General features: G+C 35.8%; 1 protein-coding gene across 1 annotated transcript in view; it reads right to left on the bottom strand.

Moving 5' to 3' along the window:
* Window positions 1–26,773, bottom strand: part of LOC105475291 (FAM3 metabolism regulating signaling molecule C) — a 47,678-nt gene that overhangs the window by 14,319 nt on the left and 6,586 nt on the right. The window contains exons 2-7 of the mRNA XM_011730385.2: window positions 20,040–20,093; window positions 16,022–16,126; window positions 9,254–9,283; window positions 8,438–8,561; window positions 1,325–1,383; window positions 113–163 (exon numbers count right to left, since the gene is read on the bottom strand). Coding sequence (XP_011728687.1) covers window positions 113–163; window positions 1,325–1,383; window positions 8,438–8,561; window positions 9,254–9,283; window positions 16,022–16,126; window positions 20,040–20,052 — 382 coding nt within the window. The 5' untranslated portion in view covers window positions 20,053–20,093. The remainder of the gene's footprint in view (window positions 1–112; window positions 164–1,324; window positions 1,384–8,437; window positions 8,562–9,253; window positions 9,284–16,021; window positions 16,127–20,039; window positions 20,094–26,773) is intronic.

The following is a 26,773-nucleotide window of genomic DNA, read 5'->3' as shown; positions in this document are numbered from 1 at the left end:
ATGAACTAACACAAATAGCATCATCATTCTCTCATTAATGGACTACATTGTATTGAGGTGATTAAGTCAGTGCCAGCAAAAGAACACAGAGTCATATGTTATTTACACTTACCTCCTCCCCACATGTCAAAATATTTAGTGTCTAATACTTCTCCTGTTTTTCCTAAAAGAGATTAAATTCATATCAAATTATGCATCTGAAATACATCATACACTGTAAAACCAATAATCTTATCCAATGATTGATGTGAATTCACTAGCAGAGAAGGAATTACTTTGAGAACAACTTAAAATCTGAATCATACACACCTGAAATATATTTTTAAAGAGTAATTTTTTAATACAACTTTCTCATTAATTTTTTAAGCCAAAGGATAAATAGAAGTTTATTACTGACTGTGGACCATTCCAATTCAGTTAGATATATGTCATCCTTGTTTCCATATTCTGTTAGTTTAAAATTACTCAAAAGTAAACCTTTTACAGAAAAGAAGTATCTCCTTGAATCAGATGCCATTTTCTACATTAAATCAGTTTTTACAATAAAATTTACACTAACTTGCTCTATAAAATGTATTTTTTGCTATTAATGAAATAGACAAATAGATGCTGAACCTTTTACCTAAGGAAATGAAGAAAGTAGAAACATAAAAATTTACCTCTTGTTGTGAAAGTAGTAAAACATATTTTTCTACACTATGAAACTACAGTGGTTTCTAACCATCCTATATATCTTATAACCATCCTACACAGCTTTATGGAATACTTATTGTACCAGAACAGAGAAGATCAATATGCAGTTAGGCTTTACTTCATGGTTTCAGGTTTTCAGATTTGATTTTGAAGGAAAATTTGAGATGTTCAGGATGCAATGAACTTATTCATACTAATTAAGCTATCAGAAGAATGTGGCCGATAATGAAAAATTACAATAAATTCTTATTCTTTGTTCCTTTGCCTACACCATTTAATAGTCCACTATCCTTTGTCATTTTACACACCTTTAATCCTGTCAACCTATCTTCCTATTATGTTAGGATTGCAAAATTCGAAGCAAGATTTTATCAATGTGATGTGATGTTAGACTGCTTGTTTTATGACAATCTCATGGGAAGTTCTTGCATAGCAAGTTAGGATACTTTCAAGCAACACACTATAAATTCTTAGACACCAAGTCTCCACCTATAGATTTTTTTGTGGGGCAGGGATGGGAGAGAGGGCTTTATCATCAAGAGCAGCACTTTCTAACCTGATCCTCTGATACTGCATTTTACTTCGGGACAGAAAAATGATTACATCCATAGGCTAAAATAATTGTTCTTACCGTTTGCCAAGGCAACATTGATCCCTCTTCCAACATTATTCTTAACACCACTCATTAAACTGAAGGGGGAGAAATTGAAATAAATTTAGAATTAAATATTGTACAATGACATATCAGAAAAATAAAGTCTTGCAAAAAAGGTTAGGAATATTATACACATTTTCAATTGTTCAGTGCTGCAGAGGAAATTAAAAAGATCTCTACTAACTCAGAGAAGACAGTCTAATACTGAATAATTTTAAGGCAATGTCCTTAAATAATATTTCACAAATAGAAATATATATTAAAAAATATTAGGCCTGAAATAATAGACCATTTTTGTGCTGCACTGCTTCAGATTACTCTTAAAACGTACATTAAGCACATATTCTGCCCCATTCTTCAGGTATCAAACAAAAGATAATCTCCTTTCTGCTCTCTTCAATACCAGCGTGACATGAAACAGAAGTGAGATACTACCCCCATCTTTTAAAATCTAAAAGCTAACAGAGTGAGGGAGCACTCTTTCCTGAATGTTTTACCTAATTGTGAACATTCTCCTAGTGATTATCACCGTAAAGTTCCTCCACACTAAGAAGAAATATTGCACTCATGAAATTACGGCATTGAATAACAGTCACTTACATGGTGACTACCTGAGATAATTGACTTCCACGGGCAGCTCTGACCACTAGATAAAGACAATGACACTGTAAAATGTAAGGTACCGGTGACACATTTGCTGGTTATCAGTTCAGTTTGTTCAACTGCTCAAATCAGAGTTATTAAACTAAAATTGTGAGTTCTTTTAACTCAAAACTTCAAGGTAATAGTAATACTCCCAGTGGTGTGCTGTTAAATATTTAACAACTGGTCTGTGTTTAGGAGAGAGAGGCAATATGCAAAATGTGACAACACGTGCACACACATGTCCATATATTGACAGAATCATATACACACATAGGCACATAATTTATTATAAACTACTGATATGAAGGATGTATAGTGCACAATTTCACAAATAAAATCTACAATGTACTTTATTATAAATCTCAGTCAATTGATTCTCACAGAATGTTTTAGTTGATTTTTCAAACAACTCACATCAGCAGCTAAATTATGGTTGCAATTGATGAATGAGCTCAGTTCTAACAAATGTTGGATCTATGCTAATGAGTAAGATAAAATAAAGAAAAACAAATAATGAAGATTCATGTTAAAATTCCACTTGCCTGTCAATGACGACTGAATCAGATAATAAGTTTTCAAATACTGGAAGACTACTGCCTATATTTTTGGTGCTATCCACCATTTAACAGATATAGATATGACATATTTTCCAATTTAATCTGCATAATATTTTCTCCCTCACTTGAAGACCTAAAGTCTAGAACTTGAGTCTGCAAACTTTTTCTGTAAAGAGAGAAAGCACTAAAGAAGCTATATGGAGATACACTCAAAAATACTATAAATAAATCAAAAGAAACACTTTTTTAAATGTTCATGTAACTCACAGGAAGGCAGGAAAAAGAGAAAATAAAAACAAATAATAAAATAGTAGACTTAAACCCTCACATATTAATCATTATTATAAATGAAAAGAGTTTCAACATACCAAATTAAGACAGAAACTGGCACAGTGAATTAAAACAGGAACCAACTACACACTGTCTACAAGAAACTCACTTTAAATATAACCATATAGGCAGTGGAAAGTAAAAGGGTAGAAAGAGACATATCATGCAAACATTAATCAAAAGAGAAATTACAACTCAATTATAAAGAAACAATCCAATTTATCAATGGGCAAAGGGTTTGAATAGACATTTCTCCACAGAAGACATACAAATGGCCAATAAGCACACAAAAAGACGCTAGACATCACTAATCATCAGGGAAATGCAAATGAGATTTCGTTTCACACCTACGAGGCTGGCTATAATCAGTAAGTCAGATAATTACAAGTGTTGGCAAGGATGTGGAGAAATTGGAACCCTCATACACTGCTGGTGGAAATGCAAACAGATGCAGCCACTTTGGGAAACAATCTGGCAGTCCCTCAAATAATTAAACAGAGTTACCATCTGAAACAAAATCCACTCCCCGGGAGTATAAAGAAATAAAAACATATGTCCACATAAAATGTGTACATAAATGTTTCTGTTAATGTTATTCATTATAGTTAAAAAGTGGAAACAACTCAAATGTCTACCAACTAATGAATGGGTAAACAAAATGTGGTATGTCCATACAATGGAATATCGTTCAGATATAAAGGAATGAAGTTCTGATACATGATATAACATGGAGGAAGACTGAAAACATTACGGTAAGAAGCCAATCACAAAAGACCAAATATTATATACCACTTATATGAACTGTCCAAAACAGGCAAATCTATAAAGACAGAAAGTAAACTAATGGTTAACTTAGGGTTTGAGGGTGGAGAAGTGGGGCAGGACAAGAAAGGCACAGAAGGGTATTAGCTAAGGGGTACAGAGTTTCTTTCTGAGATATAAAAATGTTCTAAAATTGACTGTGGCAGAGATTGCATATATCTGTGAATATACAAAGCCACTGACTGTATAATATAAATGAGTGAAATGGATGGCATGTGAATTACATCTCAAAGCTGTTTAAAAGCACTAGTTTGGAGCACATACATTTAAAAAGTTCTATGCTTCATTACTTAACTATTGGCTCAGCTGCACCAAAGAGAAGTTTCAAAATGCATTGTTCTGTTTCCTTCAGAAATACATTCAATAAGTAAACTCTATCATTAAGAAGTAACTGCTGCGATTAACAGGTTAAGTGCCAGAGTGACTTTTCCAAGTAAAGATCATCTAGGGGTATGATGTTGCATTTTACAGACTGAAATCTACCATAAAGCAAAGAAATAAAGGTAACAAAGAAGCACAATGACATAGGCTTCCCACAAGAGGGCAGCAGCTTATCAATTTTTAAAAACTGAAATTCAAACAGAAAATCTCTAACAAATAAAAAACCCAATGATATTTAAAATGTATAAAGGTTAGTCACCCTTACTAACACAAGTTGAGATATTTTCTTTCATCCTTCATGAATATAAGGTGCCCCTCCCCACATCTCCAGGCAAAATTCTAAAGGAAATGATTATATCATCTGTAGAAATAATTGATATCTTCAAGTATAGTTTTGTTTCAAATAGCTACTCCATGTTCTAGTTACTACCTCTTAGGATGGTTAGTTTAAAGCAGGGCTTGGCAAACTATAGCTCACGAGCCAAATCCCGCCAACTGGTTTTTTTATTTGTTTTGTTTTACTACTCATGAGTTTAGAACAGTTTTTACATTTTTCAATGGTTACATTTTAAATGATTATATAAGTACCTATATAATAATCTTGATTTTACCTCTTTGCCTTCATAGCCAAAAACATTGATCCCTTGTTAAGAAAAAAAAAAAAACCCTCAAAATAATCTCATATTCTTGCAGCAAACATTACCATTAAAATCAAAAGTAATGAATTATTCCTAACATCAAATTCATACAAATTGAAATCAAATGAATATATGCCTTAGATGAAAATTATAATTGGAATATAAGTCAGCTCTATGGGTGCTCTAACGAGAAAGAAAAAACCTGTATCCCAGCACTCTGGGAGGTGGAAGTGGGAAGACTGCTTGAACCCAAGAGTTCAAGACAAGCGTGGGCAACACAATGGGACCCCGTTTCCACAAAAATAGAAAAATTAGCTGTGTGTGGTGGTGTGCACCTTAGTCCCGGCTACTCAGAAGGTAGAGGTGGGAAGATCGCTTGAGTCCAGGCATTCAAAGTTGCAGTGACCTAAGATTGCGTCACTGTACTCCAGCCTGGGCAACAGAATGAGACCCTGTCTCTAGGTAAAAAAGAAAAGAAAAAAAGTAAAGTAAAAAAAAAAAGCTGCAATTACTGTTTCTCCTGACACCTTAGGTTCACACCTGCGATTTTCTATTTCTAACTGAGACATTTAAAACACATCTTAATCTCCATAATATATTTTGACTTAATCTACTTATGACCACCATACTAATCATAATTATCATCTGTCTGTATCAGAGTTTCTCAAACCTGGCCTCTCATTTTAGGAGCCTGATAATTCTTGTGGACCAGCTGACCTCTGCACTGAAAGATGTTTAACAGCATCTCTGGCCTCTACAAGGAGTACTTCCAAAGCTATGACAACCCAAAATTACAATGTCCCCTGGAGAACAAAACTGCCCCCATTGAGACACAAGAATAGCAGTCTCCAAAATGAGTTACATGTACTCAGAGCAGGTGCTCTGAAAATATTAAATTATCTGCTTATGTTATTTTTATTATCTACTCATATATTTTAGTGAATGTATAAGCAATAAAGTCTGTTAGCAATAGGGAGGCAGTATCAAAGAGCTGTGGCAGTAACTGACAATGGCCTTCCAACTGTCCTCTCTATTCCACTTCCTTAATTATTTTACACAGCAGCCAGATAACTTTTCTCAATATAAGTAAAATCACGACATGCCTGAATCTGAAATCCTTCCACAAGCTCTCAATGCACTCAGAAAAAAAGTCTCAACCCTTTACCTGCATGGCCTACAAGTTCCAATGCAGCCTGGCCCTAATTCACTTCTCTCCAGAGCTGCCCAATCTTAGGGCCTTCGAACAGGCTCTTTCCTCCTGTCTAGGATGGTCTTCCTTTCTATCCCTCAGATCTCAGAATACACATCAGTGTCTTAGAAACTGTTCCATAACCCTCGACCAAAGGTGGACACCTCTTTCCATCCACTCTTGCCAGTACTCATCACACCCTGCCGCCCTGCAGGGCTGGAGTCACAATTTGTTTGTCTCAAAAAAAAAAAAAAAAAAAAAAAAAAAGTCTCGCTCTGTGGCCCAGGCTGGAGTGCAGTGGTGTGACCTTGGCGCACTGCAACCTCCACCTCCCAGGTTCAAGTGATTCTTGTGCCTCAGCCTCCCGAGTAGCTAGGATTACAGGCACGTGCCACCATGCCTGGCTAATTTTTGTATTTTAGTAGAGATGGGGTTTCACCATGTTGGCCAGGCTGCTCTCAAACTCCTGACCTCAGGTGATCCACTTGCTTCAGCCTCCCAAAGTGCTGGGATTACAAGTGTGAGCCACCGCAACTGGCCTGGTGTCGCAATTTATAAGTACATATTTGTAAAACATTTGTCACCCCTACTAAACTGTAAGTTCCGTAACAGGAGGGATTATGCTCAAAAATACTGGCTGAACAGGTGAATAAATGACTCTCAAAAAACTTAAGACTCTTTCTTTGGACTTTAACCTGAGACTTGGGTATAAAATCCCACCAAATATTTAATCTCTCAAGGGTATGGCAGAATGGTTCCTGAAATAAGGATGGATACGTGGCCTGCCTCATTTAATGGTTAAAGAAACTGAAACACAAATGCTACATGACATGCCCACCATGCTAGAAGCAAATTCTCTGGCTCTAAGCCCAGTATGTATTTTACCAAGCTCCACTGTCTACACACTGTTCTCTTTTCGACCTTAGATCTTTAGCTGTTCAACTTTAGGTTGAGGGATAGAGAATAGTTTCTAAGACAGTGAAGTGTACTCTGAGAACCAAAGGACAAGAAGACAGCCAGGTGAGGAGTGAGGAAAGACCATCCTAGACAGAATAGCGTGCTCCAAAGTCCCAAGATCAAGAAGATCTGGAGAGAAGTGAGTAAGGGTCAGGACACATAGGAACTTGTAGGCCATGTGGGTAAACAGTTGAGCTTTTTTTCTGAGTGTGGTTTGTTGTTTACAGTTTTAATCTGTGAATTAAAAACCTGCTAGTAAAAATAGTCTGATCTCTTCTTCTCTGAACTAAAATTTACATGCATCGAGGGGGCAGAATAGATGTCCAAGGTCATCTATGGGTTAGGTATTCTAAAAGAACTTTGTTCCTGTTATTTAGAATCAAATCTGGGGTCTATTTAACCAAACAAGATAAAAAGTGGAAATGGGAATGTTTTCAAAAACCTACAAACTTCTAAAATTCAAGTGCCTTATTACATGTCAGTAAAACAGGACTATCCTAATGAGAAATCAGAAAACACATGGATTAACAGTAAATCATCATTAGAATACAGGAAAATAAAGGAAATCAGTACAGACCTTAAAGATCATCTAGCTCAAGCCCTTAATTTTACAAGAAAACTGTTGCCCCATGAGGCTCAATAAACTTCTTACAGCTAACTACCTGCAAAGGAGGCTAGGATAAAAATTTAAGAGCTTCTATATTAAAAGAAGAGGCATATAAACAGCCAGGAAAAGCTGCCTAGGTCTCCTCTCTGCTATAAAATTATCTCTTTATTCTATATAATTAGTGACAAATTTATTATTTTATATTAAGTTTAAATAAGCTCCCATGTCTAGTTTTCTAGGCAATAGCATATTAAAAGCAACCAACTAAAAGTAGGGTTTGCAATTTCAGCAGCAGGAACTTGCAAGCAACAGTTGACACTGAGGTAGGATACTAAAAATCCTAAAAATCATCCTTTAGAAAGCATTTCGACATAGGAAACCATTCAGCTCAGAGGCAAGCAGTTTGTACTGCAATGGAACTGAGGTTATTTCACACTTCAACAAGCAGCACTCAAATATTTTAAATGAAAGATATTGGTTTATAAGAGAACGCATTCATTGTCCAGGCCAATGTTGCAAATAGGATTTTTGCCATGATGAAAATGCTCTCTCTGCTGTTCCATTTGGTGACCATGAGCCACATGTGGCCATTGAACACCTGAAATGTGGTGATGGATATCAAGGAACCGAACTTTTAGTTAAGTGAATTAACTTTCTTCCTAATATTTAAGGATCAAAATTAAATAGCCACCTGTGTTTTGTTGCTAGTAAATGGAACAGTGCAGATCTAGAGAATTCACTCAGAGGAAATCTTTTATCTCTATCAAGCCAAATAAGTGTTATTAAAATTTAAGAACTTTAAGGCCCCTTGAATTCATGAGAAAAAAACTGTATAATAAAAACTGAAATCACTTTCCATTAATAAAGTATGCCTAATACATTTTCAAAATATCCATTAAACTCAGGTTCAACTGGCTGTAATTTAACAGCACACTTTAGAGTCTCCAGTCACCAAATACTTACACATTATCTTCCAGGCAGATTTTGGGTCCCACCACGTTGGCTGCTCCACTTGCCATTTTAAAAGCAAAATGTTTCTCAGGGCAAGCTTTTGAGATCCCACACTTATATCTGGGAGGCTTTGTAGCTTTGGGGGAGAAAATATGATTTCTTTTTAAAGAAAACAAATTAATAGACTTTCCCACACTTTATTTCAAATCTCAAACCACAAAGGGCATTATGTAAAACATCAAAATACACATATATTAAATTACAAGCTAATTTTTTCCCCTGAGGGTTTCAAAGAACCTCAAAATTTTTTTTTTAAAAAAACAGCAAAAAAAAGCCCACAACAGATGCCAGAACTTCCTAGGAAACAAATTAATAATGGGCGTAAATGGGTCAAGTAATACGAACTTCATTACGGTAAATATATTTTATCTAACTATGAGTTTATTTTTAAATTTCAGGATGTGGGAGGTTCTGAATGTTACTTTGCACTTCTAGTCCATATATGCACAAAAAATCGTCACCTCCAGGATCATTACAAAAAGCCTAATGTTCCACTGACTACCTGCCCATGTACAGTATTGTCTCTTACTCCTCACACCAATTTCTGTACTTATAATAATGGAGCTGAAAAACACAAAACATCCATCATGAATAATTACCAAAAAGTATTTGGGCTGTCCAATCAAATAGTATCCTTGTAACTTTAAAAAGCCATTTCTAAATCAGTTTTTCCTCACACTGAAATACTGACACTTTGAATATAAGGTCTCATATGCCTAAGATAAGGCAGAATAAATCACACATAAAAAATTGAGATGAAATACTTACAACGTGCAGCTGTGTCCAATGCTGATCTTGCTGAAAAAAAAAAAAAATTACTTTTGTTAGAAGGAATTAGCCTATTGGCAAGTATCCACTTTTAAAATATATTTAGGCCCACAAAAATAAGTGTTCAAATAATCATTCAGTATACAATAAAACATGAATATCACTTCTTAAGAAAAAGTGAGAAAGGAACTTCACCCTGTACATTCATTATAAACTATTAAATAATTATGGAGGGTAGTATTTTATTACTGATACAACATTTTATTTTTCCCTTTCCATTTTATTTTGAATTTTATTTACTATAAATTTAAATTTCAATCAGGAAGTTACTCTACAAACTTACCTTTCAATGTTTATGAACATAAATTTGGTGAATATGATGGTGTTTAAAAGTTGTTGCTGCTGTATGGTGTTGTGAAGATATGCAAAAGCCCCAGAGAACATACAGGAACCTATCTTAGTGGTGAGGTCAGGAGATTGCGAGGGCCAGGGAGAGGGATGAGGAAGGTCACTACTAAAAGATTTATAATTTATCAGATCAAGGAAACCATGAGGTCAAATCTTAACTTGAATGTAGTAGTTCTTAACCTGACCATCTATCATAATTATAGTTAGGGCTTTTTAAAAGCACTAACATCTGATCCCAGCCCAAGAGATTATAACTCAGATCATCAAAGTACTGTGGACAGCCATTTCCTGATTTGACTAATAAGTATGCAGTGTGATAAATCTTAACCAGCTGTCTTGCTATAAATAGTCACACAATTTTAGTTCTGTACTATTTTAGATAATTGTGAATTTCCTGTAGGTCCAATACTCAAACTGGTAAGCTGAAAGTTAAAAGACTGTATTGAAATGTTTAAAAAGAGGAAAATAACCAAGTAAATAAAAGTTCATTAACTCAATAGAACACTCAGTAGAATATTATGCACTATTAAAGTCATAAAGGTAATAAAACATTGAAAAAGCTTAATGCCCAGAACAAAGCAGAAAACAAACCTTATCTACACTCGGTTTGAGGGAAAAAAAAACTTTACTGGGATACAATTTCGGGAAAATCAGTTTTTTAATCATCAGGCATTTACTAAGTAAATAACATCACTTCCATTTAATTTGTGTAAGAGTAAGGAGAGTACATGCTTTAAGGTGAAGAAACTCCTGTGAAAGACTTCTTTCCAGAAGAAAGCTCATTTTTATCCAATACACATCAAAATCAAAAGCCCTGTACTAAGTCTGCAATTCTGAAAATATTAGCATCCAGTGGCCAAACAGGTACATTAATTTTCATAAACAGCGGTACAAGTATAGAATACAAGCACAACATACAAACACCAAAATCCCTCCTCTCCTACAATTTTTTCCCCTCAAACTACACTGATAGCTTTAATCCTCAATTTCTTTCTGCATATACATTTAACTGCAAGGAACAATAATAAACATTTGTTATTGCATTTCATCAATAAATGTCTTTCAGTAAGTCGGGCTAATGAATCAGAACTATTTTGTACTTTAGTTTTTAATAATGTCTCAAGTAATTTATACACTATATATCAATGGTTTAAATCTGAAAAGGTGAAAATAAATAAATTCAATAGAACATTAAGTACTTATGGCCAGACACGGTGGCTCACGCCTGTAATCCCAGCACTTTGGTAGGCCGAGGCGGGCGGATCATGAGCTCAGGCGATCGAGACCATCCTGGCTAACACAGTGAAACCCCGTCTCTACTAAAAATACAAAAACAAATTAGCCGGGCGTGGTGGCGGGTGCCTGCAGTCCCAGCTACCCAGGAGGCTGAGGCAGGAGAATGGCATGAATCCGGGCGGAGAAGCTTGCAGTGAGCAGAGATTGCGCCACTGCACTCCAGCCTGGGCAACAGAGTGAGTGAGACTACATCTCAAAAAAAAAAAAGAACATTAAGTACTTATTGCAGCAATACAGACAAAAATAATTTGGACTGTATTCAGTTCATTTACTAGCTAAGTATTCACACTGAAAACAAACACTACATTAACCCACAATCTGAATAAGATTGGTGAATTGTATCCATGTTGATGTCCTGATTGTGACAGTATATTATAGTTTTGTAAGCTATTACCAATGGGAGAAAATGAGGAAACAGTATGCACCATCTCTCTGTATATTTAAATGGATTTGTAAAAGATAATACAATCATCTTAAAATAAAGTTTCACAAAAAATTGTTTTTAAAATTCATAATTGACACTGGTAATTTCAACTACTAATTGTGGGAAAAACTGTCATTCTTCCTTTCTACAAATGTGTTTTATTTTTCTAAAATAATATATACAATAAACATAAATCTACATAATTTATAGAAACTGTCAAGTAAGTTAAAAAATGGAAAACTAATCACCAAAAGAACTGTTTTTAATCTTATGGGTCCTTAAGATAACGATTAAAGCAAGAATCCTCCTACTGGATTAAACATGTTACCCTTTCATATACTAAGATGCTACACAAATGACACAGATAACCATATATCCATCTTCCCTAAGAATAAAACCACACAGTTAAATTTTGGCCAATTCAATAGATTGGCAACCAGTAAGGTTACAAAATACTACACTTCAGTTTTGAAATGAAAATAACCATCTGCCCTAATAATGTCTAAATCAAATAGCTAAAATGCACACAAAACCACTTGCAGGTTCTCAACATCAGGAAAAATCAAAAAATAAAAAGTAGGAGATTAAAGTAGCTCAACATCTGTTCATAGGTGACTACCAGTGATTTTCCAACTAATACAGCTTTATGTGAATCCCACTTTGGAAATATTCCTTTCCATGTAGAAATCCTAATTCTCTGTTACCTACATTTATTTTCACTCAATCAGCATTTACCATCTGCAGCACCCAGTGCTAGATGCTGGGTGAAGCACCAAAAGATCGCCTTTAAGACTCACTCTTGGGTGAAGGAAGACAGACACAGGAAAAAGAGGAAAAAAGGAAAAAAAATTATATAATGCAAGGCAGATTAAAATCAGTGCCAAACTGAAATATAACTACTATGCAATTAGAAAAAATGTTCAGAAAAAAGGAGCAATATATTCTTAAAGAGGGAGGTTCAAACACAATTTATTCCAAAGAAGGGGAATTTATGCAAAGTTCTAAGAAATGAGAAAGATGTGCAGGGTGAGGAACCACGACAAGCAAAGGCCAGGGTAGAAAGGACAGGAGGGGATTTGAAGCTGTATGCAGACTGGCACAACAGTGTGACCCACGCAGGAAGGAGGGGTGAAGAACAGCTGAGAAGGGCAGGCTGGGGGATTTGGGTGCCAACCTAAGTAAGGAGTTTGGACTTTATCCTCTAGTAACTGGAAATACTAAAGATTACTGAGTTTTAAGAAAATGGCTCTGAAAGTGGCGAGATAGGCAGATATGAGAGATGAGAAAAGACACAGGAACATCATTATGATGGTCATAAAAACAGTCCAGATTAGAGACGAAGATCCAAACGGGGCCAAAGATGGGGGACAAACGATGAGGACAGACATGACTGGTATCACCGGAGAGGAACCACCAGCTGCATGTGCACAGTGACTATACCACACTGTAGCTTCACCCAACCTTCTCTTCAATCTTCTAAAAACAGTGGGTCTTTTCCCATGTAACTTCTATTTGTTCCAATGGTCCCACTGCCTCCCTTCTCCCAAACATCCTCCTTTCCTTGCTGGTTCAGTCTCTTGGCGTTCATCTGTCCTTCACTGAACTTTCATCCAAGGCCTATAGACAAGTGAAAGTCTATTACGCTAAAAAAGAAGAATACGTGCAACCTGCTTTTGAGTCAAACTACCATCTCATAAGCTGCTTCCCTTACCATCAACGTGTCTTAGAAGAATTAACTATCCACACTGCTTCCAAAGCCACATGGAACAAGTCCTCTATGCCTTCCATATAGTTTCCACTCCATCATTCAAATGAAACCAGATGTGCTCTCAAAGGCCACCAGGCTGGCCACTACGTAGTAATACAAGTACACGGACCAGAACAAGTAAAGTAATATCTCGCTATACTGTGCAATAACTACTTTTATGCTGGAACCTGGATGCTTCATTTTAGGATGTGTGCTGAAAAACAAACAAGTTTAGGAGGAAAATAACCAGTTTATCAAGAGAAATGGCTGAAAGGGAGGATTCCATTACTGGAAAGGATGAAAACTTGTAAAGGAAGGTCTGGCGGACAATGACTACGATGTAACTGAGGGATCACTGATGAAGAAGGGGCCTAGCCGGCAGAGACAAGATCAGTGAACTGAAATTACTTGGGAGTACAAAACGCAGAATTCAGTGCAATATAGGTTAAGTATCCCTTATCCAAAATGCTTAGGACCAGAAGTATTTTGGATATGGGATTTTTTCAGATTTTAGAATATTTGCATTATACTTACCAGTTGAGCATCTCTAATCCAAAAATCTGAAATCTAAAATGCTCCAAAGAGCATTTTCTTTTGAGCGTCATGTTGATGTTCAAAAAGTTTCAGATTCTAGAGCATTTCAGATTTTGAATTTTCTGATTAGGGATGTTCAACCTGCACAAGAAAGTACTTTTAAGGAGTGCTGTAAGAAAAGTCACCTGAAAAGGTTTATGCCAAAACTGAAGACTACATATCAGAATTGTCCAAAGCCTTGCTACTCAGTATGCAATCCATGGACAGGGATCTCAACATCACGTTGGAGCTGTCGGAAATGCAGAATCTCAGGCCCCACTCCAGACACCAACTCAGAAACCTGCATTTACCAAGATTCTCTGGAGATTCTTGTGAATTAAAGTTTGAGAAAAACTGGAATAACTGTCTTGAGATTAAATGTGAAAGGGAGTGATATGGTTTGGCTGTGTCCCCACCAAATCTCATCTTGAAATGTAGTTCCCATAATCCCTATGTGTCATGGGAGGGACCTGGTGGGAGATAATTGAATCCTGGGGGAAATTACCTCCATGCTATTCTCACAATAGTGAGTTCTCACAGGATCTGATGGTTTTATAAGGGACTTTCCCCTCGCTTCACTCTGCACTTCTCCTTTCCGCCACCAATAACAACATGTTTGCTACCCTTCTGCCATGATTGTAAGTTTCCTGAGGCCTCCCCAGCCCTGCAGAACTGTCAGACAATTAAACCTCTTTCCTTTATAAATAACCTAGTTTGGCGTATTTCTTCACAGCAGCATGAGAACCTAATACAGAAACTGAATTAAGTCTTGGGGATTTTTCTTTTCAAATACGAATTTATGGAAAGCAAAAATTGGTAGTCCAGAGATCTCAGTTCTTTCATTTGACTTCTGCCTACTAGATCAAAATATGGTTTCTAGGGTTTATAGTCTCACTTTTCATGCTTAATTATTTAATATTATAAGCAACAATTTAGTCATAGCTTACTCAATGTAGGTACAAGGATCTATGAAGAATCTCATGGTTTCTCTAGCTTCAATAATAAAAGTCTACAAAAACAGTTTCCAGAAGAGATTCAGAATTATAGTCAGGTGCTGTCTAATGACGTTTCAGTCAACGACAGACCATACAGAGAGTGGTAGTGCCATCAGATTATAGTACTGCGTTTTTACTGTACCTTTTCCAAGTTCAGATACATACTTACCATTGTGTTCAACTGCCTACAGAATTCCGTACAGTAACATGCTGTACAGGTTTATAGCCCAGGAGGAACAGGTTATACAATGTAGCCAAGGTGTGTGGTAGTCTATACCATCTAGATTTGTGTAAGTATACTCTATGATGTTCTCACAGTGACAAAAATCACCTAATGATGCATTTTTCAGAATGTATCCCCACATTAGGTGACGCATGACTGTAATCTTATATAGCGCCTTGGTTAAATAATTGTTTTCCACTTTAATATGTCAAAATTAAATTCTATTATTCAGTCTCATAATGGTATATTTATAGAAAAGAAATGCATACTTGGCAATTATTTGAGATTCAATGAGATACTCACACACAATCATCTACAATAGCACTATGTATAACTGGTTCATCTGAAAACATTTCAAATGTTATTTTATGAACGTAAGGATTCTGTTAAAAAACTGGGTTAAGGTACCTTATAATGGTACATTTACAGTACGGCAACATTAAATGAGTGGGTTAGAAAAAAAATGCCACTGAGGGAAAATAAGGGTAAGAAAGCACCATGGATTTCTTTCTTTTTTTTTTTAAGAGATGAGGTTTTACTCTGTCACCCAGGCTGGAGTGCAGTGCAGCATGATCATAGCTCACTGCAGCCTGGAACTCCTGGGCTCAAGTGATCCTCCCACCTTAACCTCCTGAGTAGCTGGAATTACAGGTGCAAGCCACCACAGCCAGCTGCAAGATGGATTTCTATGGCTGGTATCTAAAATGCATTACTGTGACCCCTAATCATATGGTTAACTGAGGGCTAGATTTGGCTTCAAGTTTTCTAGCAGCCAGCTCAAACAGGAAAACAATTTAAGCCTGGAGGTATTTTATGTTTTAGAATGTGCACTTAGAATGCCATGATTAATGCCCCTAAAAATGTGTAAAATAGACTCATTACATATATTCAAAATGTTGAACAGAAAGAATATTCATGTTTTATACTAAATTAATTCCAAGATATCTTATTATATACTGTAAAATACTCTAACAAATCACATTTATGGATATGTAACAATTACATTTCCTTTTCTAGCACTGAGTGACTCAGTGCTGGTAACTGATAAAGCTTTAGGCCACATCAAAAATAAGATTTAAGAAAGGAACAAAATAAAACTTACCAAATAGATTTCCTAAACTTGCATCCATTTTTATTTCAAATACTTGAGAAATAACATAAAATGTCAGTAAAAACACTGCCACAGCTACCACCAATTTTGCAGCACCTAAAAGGCAGAAATATTTCAGCATAACTTTGTAAGCCCACAGAACATTTATTCTGCATTTCTATGAAACATGTTTATAAATTTTTTTAAGGTTAATAAATTTCTACTTTGTATCTATTAGATCTTAATTTTACATGAGCTACACAAAAATTATACAAACAATTCATCAAGAGAAAGAATTTTCCTGACCAAAGAATTCTCAGATTTTCTAGCTATCTAGACAAAGGACTGCTTGAACCATCTGCCTACTTTTACATGCAAAAAAATTACCTACTAGTTGCTGACAACAAAAACGTGTCATGACTAATGGAACATCACCAAGTTTGTTGAGTGGCAGATTCCTTATCCTTCACAAAAATAAGCAGCAATACTATACAGGATTTTTCAAAAACAGTGGACCTTCTGGGGATGCTAAGGCCACAATGTCCACTAAGCAAGGAATTCTCGAGTGACATGTTACAGATTTATTGTCGTATCACTAACCAACACATCTCCTGGAGCTATGTAGGCTCTCCTGGTATGGTGATCAACAAAGCCTTCCTCTTCATACTTAACACCTTAGTACCTTAAGACAGGCCTTCTGCATTCCTGCAGAATATAATTTGGTACCTATCACATATGCTTCATAACACGGTTACATGGAAAGCTCCAAGTGGGCAGACTCTTCAATGAAGTTATGATGCTCAGAAAGCCACCGCTTCTCACAGCCTACTCATTTCTGTTTAGAAACACTCTACTGATGACTATGTAGGGAGCGGGGCAGGGAGTATGTAGAAAATCTCTGCGTCTTCCTCTCAAATTAGCTGTGAACCTAAAACTGCTCTAAAAATAACAAAGTCTTTAAAAATCCAAAAGCAACACTATTAATGTAGAAATGAAAGAGCAATGAGGAAGTCTAACTATAATATTAATCAATCCCTGCCTCCCTTTTCCATTTTCTACCCTGTCCCCTCCAAAATCTGCTTCCTATTTTCAAGAGCAACTTACAAGTTGCCTATATTTTTAGTGCATAAGAGAGCAAAATTATGTTAGGCTTTGAACTCTTCTCCCCAGGATCTAGCAGAGTGCACTGTATACAGTAACACTATCAACAATTGTTTGCTAGTAGATAAATGGTAACAGGTGGCATAGTCCTTCTTGATCATTTAAGACTAAGACCACGAGCTCAAAAATTACATGTCACATGATAGTCTTAACATCTTATTTTCTAGCAATCATAGGCACATGCAACCAGAGATAACTTTTCCCTGTCCCATAAAACAATCATATGAACATTTCATTGTTCAAAACTGAAAAATTAAAACACCAAGACGATAACACAAATATTCTAAATTCTATACCAAGCTAAATGTAAGGTTACATGAAAAAAAGCTATATACAGCAGCATGGATGAAGCTGGAGGCCATTACACTAAGCAAACTAACACAGGAACAGAAAACCAAATAGCACATGTTCTCATTTATAAGCAAAAGCTAAACACTGAGAAGGGAACATATAAACATAAAGAAAGGAACAACAGACTCTGGGGACTACTTGAGGGTGAAGGGTGGGAAGAGGATAAGATCAAAAAACTACCTATCAGGTACTATGCTTACTACCTGGATGATGAAATAATCTGTACACCAAACCCCTGTGACACTCAATTTATTTTAGCTAGATAACAAACCTGTACATGTACCCTCGAGCCTAAAAGTTTTCAAAAAGCTATATACAAACATTTTATATATATATATATATATATATATAATATTCACATACACTGTTTACTTAGTGTCTTCTGTAGAACTAATTGCTTTATAAGTATAATCTCATTTGCATAGCGTTTCAAGGCATTATTTTCCTTTCACAAATAAGGAAAACAGGGCTAAAATTTTACATCATTTGCCTAAGGTCACAAAACTAGTCAGCAGCAACACTGAGTCTTAAACCAAGACCTATTCACTTATACTGAACCATCAGAGGAACTAGGAGGAAGGAAAAGCTATAAGCGAGACAAAAGTTAGAAGTGGAGAAACTAGCAGAGTCTCCATGGGGTTAGAGTTCTGGAACTTCTGTTATAGAGATCGCCCCCAAAGCTGGCCTGAGTCCAGAACCAGCATCCCATTCTGGACTTGATGGAGCCTAACCATACCAACCACAATTCCCATTCTTAGTTTTCCATAAGATGCCCTCTTCCTCCTAGTCACAGATGGCACTATTCTGAGTGTGTTCCAGTTTTTCACAGGCCAAAAAGTACAAACTGCAGACATTCATGCCTCACTGTAAGAAGAATGGCTATGAAGATATTTAAAAGCAATCAGATTAAAAAAAAAAATTAGAAGAGATTAGTTAAAAGCAATAAACTAATACCTAATTATCCTTATTCATTCATTCAAGGCAGTTCCCTTAAGACCTATACTAGGAACAGTGCCAAACACAAAATAAGCACGCAGTGAATAATTACTCATCAATTAACTCGGGAATTGTCAGAATCAGAGAAACAGACTAAATGACAAACTTAATTTCAAATAACATGAATTTAAAATTATGTGAGAAACGGTTACTTTATTTCAAATTGCCATGCTTAAATAATGTACTTTAAAAATCATCTGGAGACATGAAATCATAAATAGTAAGTCCTGCTGCACTCAAAGAACAACCCCCCCCACACACACACACGCGCACAGAAAGACACTGCAACACATTTATTTAAACCACAAACAAGCTCTTCGTTTCTGAGAATATTTTTCTTCAACAATTGTACAGTTACTTTTTAAAAAAATGCTTTATAATTTCACAAGAGATTCAGTTTTTCAAGTTTCTACAAAAGCATTTGTAACAGCCCTCAGTTATGTTTAATAATCATGATGTTTCATCAATTGCGCCTGATTCTACACAATTATGACCACAGTATGAAGACTGGTTTGTTCACCCAGCTTGACTTTAGGCATTTCTAAGAGATGCTCCTTTAGGAAAATAATTGGTTTGCTGGTGAGATGATAATTAAGAAAAAAACTATCTTGATTTTGAGAAATTACAAGTTACCTATGTTGGGCACAAGCTTAGTAGAAATTTCCATGTAAAGTATGCATTTCTTCTAGGGCTTTGGTTGACGGGAAGGGTGGGGAAAAACAGACTTATTTTTACCACACACACAGGAAGAGGTCATCAGCCCCTCCAGTTATTTATAAACGTGTCTTTTTAGAATATTTAAATATAACTACCTTAATATATGAACATCCAATGGTGTTTTTCAATTTTCTCAATATGCTGCTTAATAAACAGATTAAAGTTCTTACACATAATCTCACCTATGCAGATTAAACTTGAACAAATACTGAGCAAAAACATGTATTTTATCGAATCCTTCACACACATCTTAAGTACATACATGAGAGACATTTAAACTTTAAAACTTTGTAACTCATTTTTCTCAAGAAGCTAGAACATAGCAAAAACAAAAATCAGCCTCCCTAGGTTGTCAAACCATTCTTTATATGGGTGTTATATATAGTATTTGGATTTTTTTTTCAGATTTCAGAATATTTGCATCATACTTACCAGTTGAACATCCCAAATCTGAAAATCTGAAACCCTAAATACTCAAATGAGCATTTCCTTTGAGCATCATGTTTTGCTGCTCATAAAGTTTTGGATTTAGGAGCATTTCAGATTTTCAGATTTAAGATGCTCAACGTGTAATTTCAACAAAAGACGTGAACAACAACAACAAAACACTTATGTAATATTGACTAAATGTCCAATTTGTGATCTGCCAACTACCTAAAAATGATGGGCTGGATGATTTAGTTTATTATATTTCAGCTTAACTTTCTCAATATGGAGAAAGATTATTTAACCTCTCCTTCAGTCATTCTTTAACAAACAGGTTACACAAAAAGTACAATTACTTCTACTAAATTAAATATCTTACCTGCTACCCTCATGTTTGGTTTTTCAGTCTATGGCACTTTTCATTAATATGCTCCTAAAAAATCAAAACAAAAAGCAAATATCATTAGCTCTAGAACAAACATTCCTCCTTAGATTGAGTTTGAAATGGGGCATATAAACTAGTAAATTTTATGACATTTCTAAGTACTATGCCAACATTGGCATTTAAAAAAAAAAAATCTCATCACTGGGCCTGTCTCCTTCCACTGGACCATAAGACCTCAAGGAGGGTCTGTCCTATCCTTCTGTGTTCTCAGCTCTCTAACTGAATGACCAAAGAGTAAAAGTGTGTTATCAAGCTTGTGAATAGAAGAGAACGCCTTCTTATTCTCATGGATTATGCATCTATAAGAAACTTTTGATATTCAGCTCCAAACCTTCAGTTTGCAGATGATGTCCAAAGAGGTTACGCTGCTTATCCAGTTGTGGAACAAATTATTTGTGGACATGGGGCTAGAATTCAGGTCAGCTGGCTCACTCCAGTACATGATGCCGCTTCAGTTTTGATATGACACAAGTGCCACTACCATAAGCATTTACAGCAAGGGCTTCCTATTTCAATACCAGGGACCTCTTCATGTTTTTCAATTTAAGTTTGTAAAATAATATGTTAAGAAGTACAGAATTGCAATTGTAAATATCCCAGCAATTATCATGATTGACAGAGTAATCAAATGGATCAACTGTTCTTTGATATTACTGTAATATCAACAAGAAACGGATGCTGGAAAAAAAAATCTGTATGTGCATGGGTGTTTTCCTCCTAAGAAATAACTCAAGATAGGTGACATTTTGAAAAGAAAATGAAAAAATAAGTAAGTTTGATAAGAAAGCCATCTTCAAGTTTAGCTGGAGAGCTTCCACAGTCAACTCAATCTATTGTAAAGGAATGGAATTCAAAAGGAAATTTTGATGGATGAATCACATTTGCCAGGAGTACATATCTCTCTATTTTAGATTGTATTTTGATATTTATGTTTCAATATTGTTGCCTGATCTAGCAATTCACAGAATGTGTCAAGAAAATAACAATAATGGCACATCCCTGAAGGACACTGAAAAGAAGTGAGACATGCACTTTTTTTATTCACTGGACTAGGCAGGTGGGCTTCCGGGGGGCTCTGGGGGACGGGGGAGTCTGGACAGCACCCAGAAGTCCAATGCTCTTAGGCTAGCTCTCTTTCTTCTGCACAACATACCATAAAGAAAAAATGACACTTAAACTGAGTTGTGCGTTACTGATTTCCTTTGTTAATTATCTGAACACCTTCCACGTAATAGAAAAAGTCAATGTTATATATCTATTTTAACTGCTTAGCCACAGGCTAGGAAAATACTAAAAGGAAACAAGGTACTGAAGTATGTACAAACCATCACATAAAAGCAGAAAAAAAAAATCTCAGCTTTTTAAATGAAAACCCCAACTGGTTATAAATCCTCTGTTGGCTTCTGGCAAAATTGAACTCAGCTTTCACAACACATACATGCTTTTCCTGCCAGCTAACATTCCAGAATAACTTCACTCTTACCTGAGTGTGACCTAGGAAAATTTCTTTGAAAGTGTGATAAGAAGTTACACACCAGGTACTTTATGTTCTATTTCACTGTTTCCATGGTCTGCTCAGGCCACACCTTATGGTGGCTGCTGCATGTACCCGCCACCTATTTGTATCTCCCAACAAGCCTGGGTCTAAACTCATCCCTAAGACCACAATATAAGCAATGATGATTGTCTAGCTGAATACAACTGTTCTCAGTTAAAATTTCTCAGATAATTCACATTTAGTAAAATTTCTAAATTAAAATCTCATCAAATTAAATCTCAGTCATAACATACCTCAATTAATTTCCTTAAGAGCAAATTAATGATTGAAGAACCTAAATCAGCATAGGAGTACTGAACATATTTGAGAGCAAATCAAGGAGCATCTATGTATGATGATAATGTGATAATTCTAAATCATTCCTATTTGTCTTCTTAGAGGGGATATGTAAAAGCAAAGAAAATATTTACATACAATAATCTTATAGGGAGGAGGGAAGCAAAAACTTAATAGAAACTTCGGGCTGAAAACCATCAATAATTTAAACAGGATTGAACAGGTCCAGAGAAAAGGAACACAACAGTAAAGGGAGAAAAAGGCCTTTGCTAGAAATTCAGAACTCTAAATCTAGAGGCAACAGGTGAAAGGGCTTATATATAAGTATGTTCATTAAAAGGTAGAAATATAGATATTAGAGCCACTTACCCAAACCAGAAAATGAGTCATAGAAGGATATTTTTAGGATGGAAAAAAAAAAAAAAAAAACCCAAGGATAGTACATTTATACATTTGCTCCAAAATGTGTTACATAGGCCAAAATTTGTTTTAGTGTTTTTGATAAATATATGTCACTGAACCAAATCCAGTTGCTAATATGTAAGGTTCATAATCACCTAAGATTCAACAGCAAGGAAAGCCACCACGATGCCCCTGGGCAATGAAACACTAAGCTGGAAAGAGCGCCTGAACTAGGGCCTCAGGGGGACGTACTAAACTTCTTTACATGGTTTACAATTTAAACATTCCTTTGGCCCCACTATCTACTCTAATTTGGTGAAGTTTTGTTACTCAGGTAGAAATCAAGCTACTATGTGAATAAGGAGTCATTGTTCCAGAATCAATTAACTTCAGGAACAACAGAGTGAAATCGAAGGTCAAGTGATACTTCCATTATTTCCTTGAGAAGTGGACTAAATCACATATACCACAGAAACATCATTCTATACTGATAAAATTCGTCATAAAAAAATTATTTACCAGGAGGGGGATGTATTGCCAGTTAACATAAACCAAGTATGAATACATACTTATATGTCAGTGCAATTCACACACATCCTTATTTTATGTAATCTTCCCACCAGCCTCTAGTTGCTGGGGGTATTAAAACAGCAGCATAGATGAGATCAGGGGAGTTTGCAAGGGTCACATGAAGGGTAAGTAAGAAGCTCACACTACAAACAAATCCACTTCCTTTTCACTCCAGCTGTTCGCTGACACACTCTAATATAAGAGGCTTGTTGACAAAATGTCATGCCAATCAACTTGGCTTTTGCAAACTGCTTTGGGAATTGCTGCAGACTATCCACTCCAGCAATTTAACAGTATGTCAAAATGACTAAGCTTGTGTATTAGAACCTCTGCTTGAAATGGAAATGATACAAGAAAATGAAACGTACAAATACACCCTTTGACGTACATACTTAACAAACAGCACTTAATTAAACCAGAGGAAAATACAACAAGTTACCCTCTACAAATAGAGAAACTATCATTCAATTCAATCCAACTTCAACTCAGTGCTGGACAAATGACAATTTTAACTGAACCAACTTAGAAAGTTCCCATAATTCTAATAAGGGATTCTAATAAGTAAGGGAGAATTCGCCTTCTTTGCCTATCTTTAAACTGAGACAACGCCTTTCAGACTCAGATCAGACTATACCATTCATTCTCCTGGACTGTCAGAGCTTGCCAGCTTATGAGATCTTGGACTTCCCACCTTTCATAACCTCATGAGGCAATCCCTTATAACAAACATACACATATATATGTATACACACACACACACACAAATCATATACCTGTATACAAATAAAGCTATCTCCATATGTATAAAGAATATATGCCTATATATCTAGAGCTGTATCTATATATACACACACAAACATATGTATAATTGGCTCTATTTTTCTATAGAACTCAGACTAATACAGACCAGCTCAAGAACAGAATGTAAAAAAATTAAATTTTTATCCCCAGAGCATTTAAAGTAGAAGAGAAAAATGAGATTATAGCAAAATCAAAAGAATGCTACAACTAAAAGAGTCACTAGGGTAGGTTACTCTGACGTTACATTTACAAACGAAAGCATGGTATTTTTTAAAAAACCTGTTTGCTATAAATAACTACTTTTATGTGAGTAAAACAGGGCAACCATTGGCAAACTTTTCTGTAAAAGGGCCAGATGGTAAATATTTTTAGGCTTTATGGACCACACAATCTCTATTGCAATTACTCCACTCTGCAGTTGTAGCTAGAAAGCAACCATAGCCAACATGTGAACGAATGGGTCTAATTATATTCTAATAAAGCTTCCTTTATGGACACTGAAATTTAAATTTCATAAAACGTTCATGTGTCACAAAATTATCCTCCTTTTGATTGTTTTTAACCCACTTAAAAATGTGAAAACCAGTTGTGGCTTGTGGGCCACAGAGGCCTAGAGGTTGTACTTTGTCAACCCCTAATAAAAAGAAATAAAAATACAAAATTTAAAAATAAAGGAATAAACACCTTTCCCAACCAGGCCCTAATAGTCCAACTTTTTTTGCTGGGCTATGTGCAGGACATACAACTTCCACATGCTTCGAGAGGTCCTCTTAGAAGTACTACTACGGAAGTAGGACAGATGAAACAATTCTCATTTCTATGCCCCATACGTGTTCATCAAACATTTTCATAATCTGCTCTCCATGGAAAGAAGCATAATTCCATGAGAAACAACAGAATGGATCCTCTTCAAAAGGAAGAAAAAAGTCCTTCCCTTTCTGTAGATGAAGCTATCCATCTATAGCAAAGTTGGAAATCAATCTAGACGCTGTTATGTTTCCAAACCAACCCCAGGGAATGTAAAGAAACCAATAAAAATTAATCTTACTATATTATACTTCAGTAGCTATAAAATTATGTTCTTGGGAAAAAACTGACATTACTATTTCCTTTATGTGGGTGTTTATAAGGGATTGTTTTTATGATAGGCTTAAAAAAGAGTGACGTAAATGTGCATTTAATGCTTAACAAACTTCTAAAATTCCAAATATTAAGCTTTAAAAAACCTTGTCTTTAATAACAAGTTATTACTATTGCATATACAGACTGCTGTCAAGTACCCTGTCTCCCCTGAATGCAACTATACACACATCTTTGCAAAGCTGGCTACATTTCTGAAATAACAAAATGGAAAGGAATAAGATGACTGCGTCTGAAAAAATATTAACATTTAAAAACTCAGTAGGATATCTGAGCTGCTATCATTGTGTTAGAAATATTGTAACTTTAACAAAATTTGGTATTTTTAACACTAAAGGCTCGAAAGAAAAATCCAGTTACTAACTTGAGAAAGTATTTAATACTAGCAGGATACTGAATCCTAGAAGATACACTCTTTTAAAAGAAATCACCATTTTAACCCACACACAAACACATACACACACACCCACACACACACTCCTCTTATACAGCTTTAGAGGTGGGTATGACTTGATCACGAACAAAGGGAGATTTTTACATGACTACCTGCAACTAGAAAAGTATCCCAGATTTTTAAAGAATCAAGTTAAACTTACATTTTGAAAAGGAAAAAAAAGGAACAAAAAGAAACAAAATTGGGGTGCAGGGAGAGGTGATCCACATGAATTCTAACATACTAAGAATGACCAATGTTTCAAAAGATCACCAATGATTACAATGTAAATGTATCCACTCCCTCTGCAAAGGGCCCCCGCCCCCCACAAAGGAATAGACCAAAAACTTATAAACAATGGCTCAGGTGAACCAGTAAGTGTTTTAGAATAAATGTTTAACCTTCTGTTGAAAATCTTGCGAAGAGAAGAATATAGATGATCTATGCCTGGATTTTTGACAGTTTTCTGAACCAACATCATCTGGCTTTCCTTATTTTCTTGAGTAGCATCAAATTGAAATTACATTTAAAAGAGAACATCTAAATGTGGCTAAGAAACAGAAATAGAATTAGAAGTATACTATGGAAAAGCACAAATGAGCCAGAAAGTGTTTTTAAATTTCCCCTAGAATGTTAACCAATGCCAGATATGAAGCAAATTGGGATTGTACTAGGCAAGTTTAGCTTTCCTCCACAATCCACGACAAACTGCTCTGCCTTGCTTTTCATTTGGCGCTCCTGACAGTGAACAGAGAAAAACACTTCAGAAAACTTCTATCTACGGCAATTTAGATAAAATTCCATTCTTCTAAGAATGAAATTGGTAAAATATAATACCTGCTTCTCCCTCCACTTAAAAACAGGTTAGCAAAAGTGCTCAGCTAAATCATGCAAGTGCCCCATCTAGGCCAACTTTTACCCAAAGACTTAGTGTAGGGAGAGGTAGCCAAGCCTGTCGGACCATACACACTACATCCTGAGGACATAAGTATTCCAATACGATTCATCTCAATGTTAAGAATTTCTTAGTACAACCCCTTCAATCAATGTGAATTAGCTAAAGAGACCTAGTTATTCTTTCCTTTTCAGAAATCTGGTATTTAGTGGATCAACAAGTATTGAACCATGCCTTCTAAAACACTTTAAGGAGCTAAAAACTAAATGAATCTGTGTTCTTCTGCTCCTCTATACCCAAATGTAACATGGCTAGGCAACTTTTTCCTAACAAAGATATTTCGTTTTCCAAGGTAATACTACTGAAGGAAGCACCTAAAGCAGGTGGGGTTGCTCTTCACTGAAATCTCATTAATGGGGAAAGATTTGTTCTAACCTACAGGTATGCCCTCATTCAGTACCCAATATGCCACTACAGCATTTCTGAGTTGGCAGCCAGAGTTCAGGTTTACTCTGACACAGATTTGGTGTTTACCCCAAATATTGCCACTACATCCTACCACTACTCAGTACAAGATGCTACACGACTGGGGT

Source organism: Macaca nemestrina, chromosome 4, assembly GCF_043159975.1.
Source record: "Macaca nemestrina isolate mMacNem1 chromosome 4, mMacNem.hap1, whole genome shotgun sequence".
NCBI classification, from domain to species: domain Eukaryota; kingdom Metazoa; phylum Chordata; class Mammalia; order Primates; family Cercopithecidae; genus Macaca; species Macaca nemestrina.
This window is presented reverse-complemented; position numbering and strand designations above follow the sequence as displayed.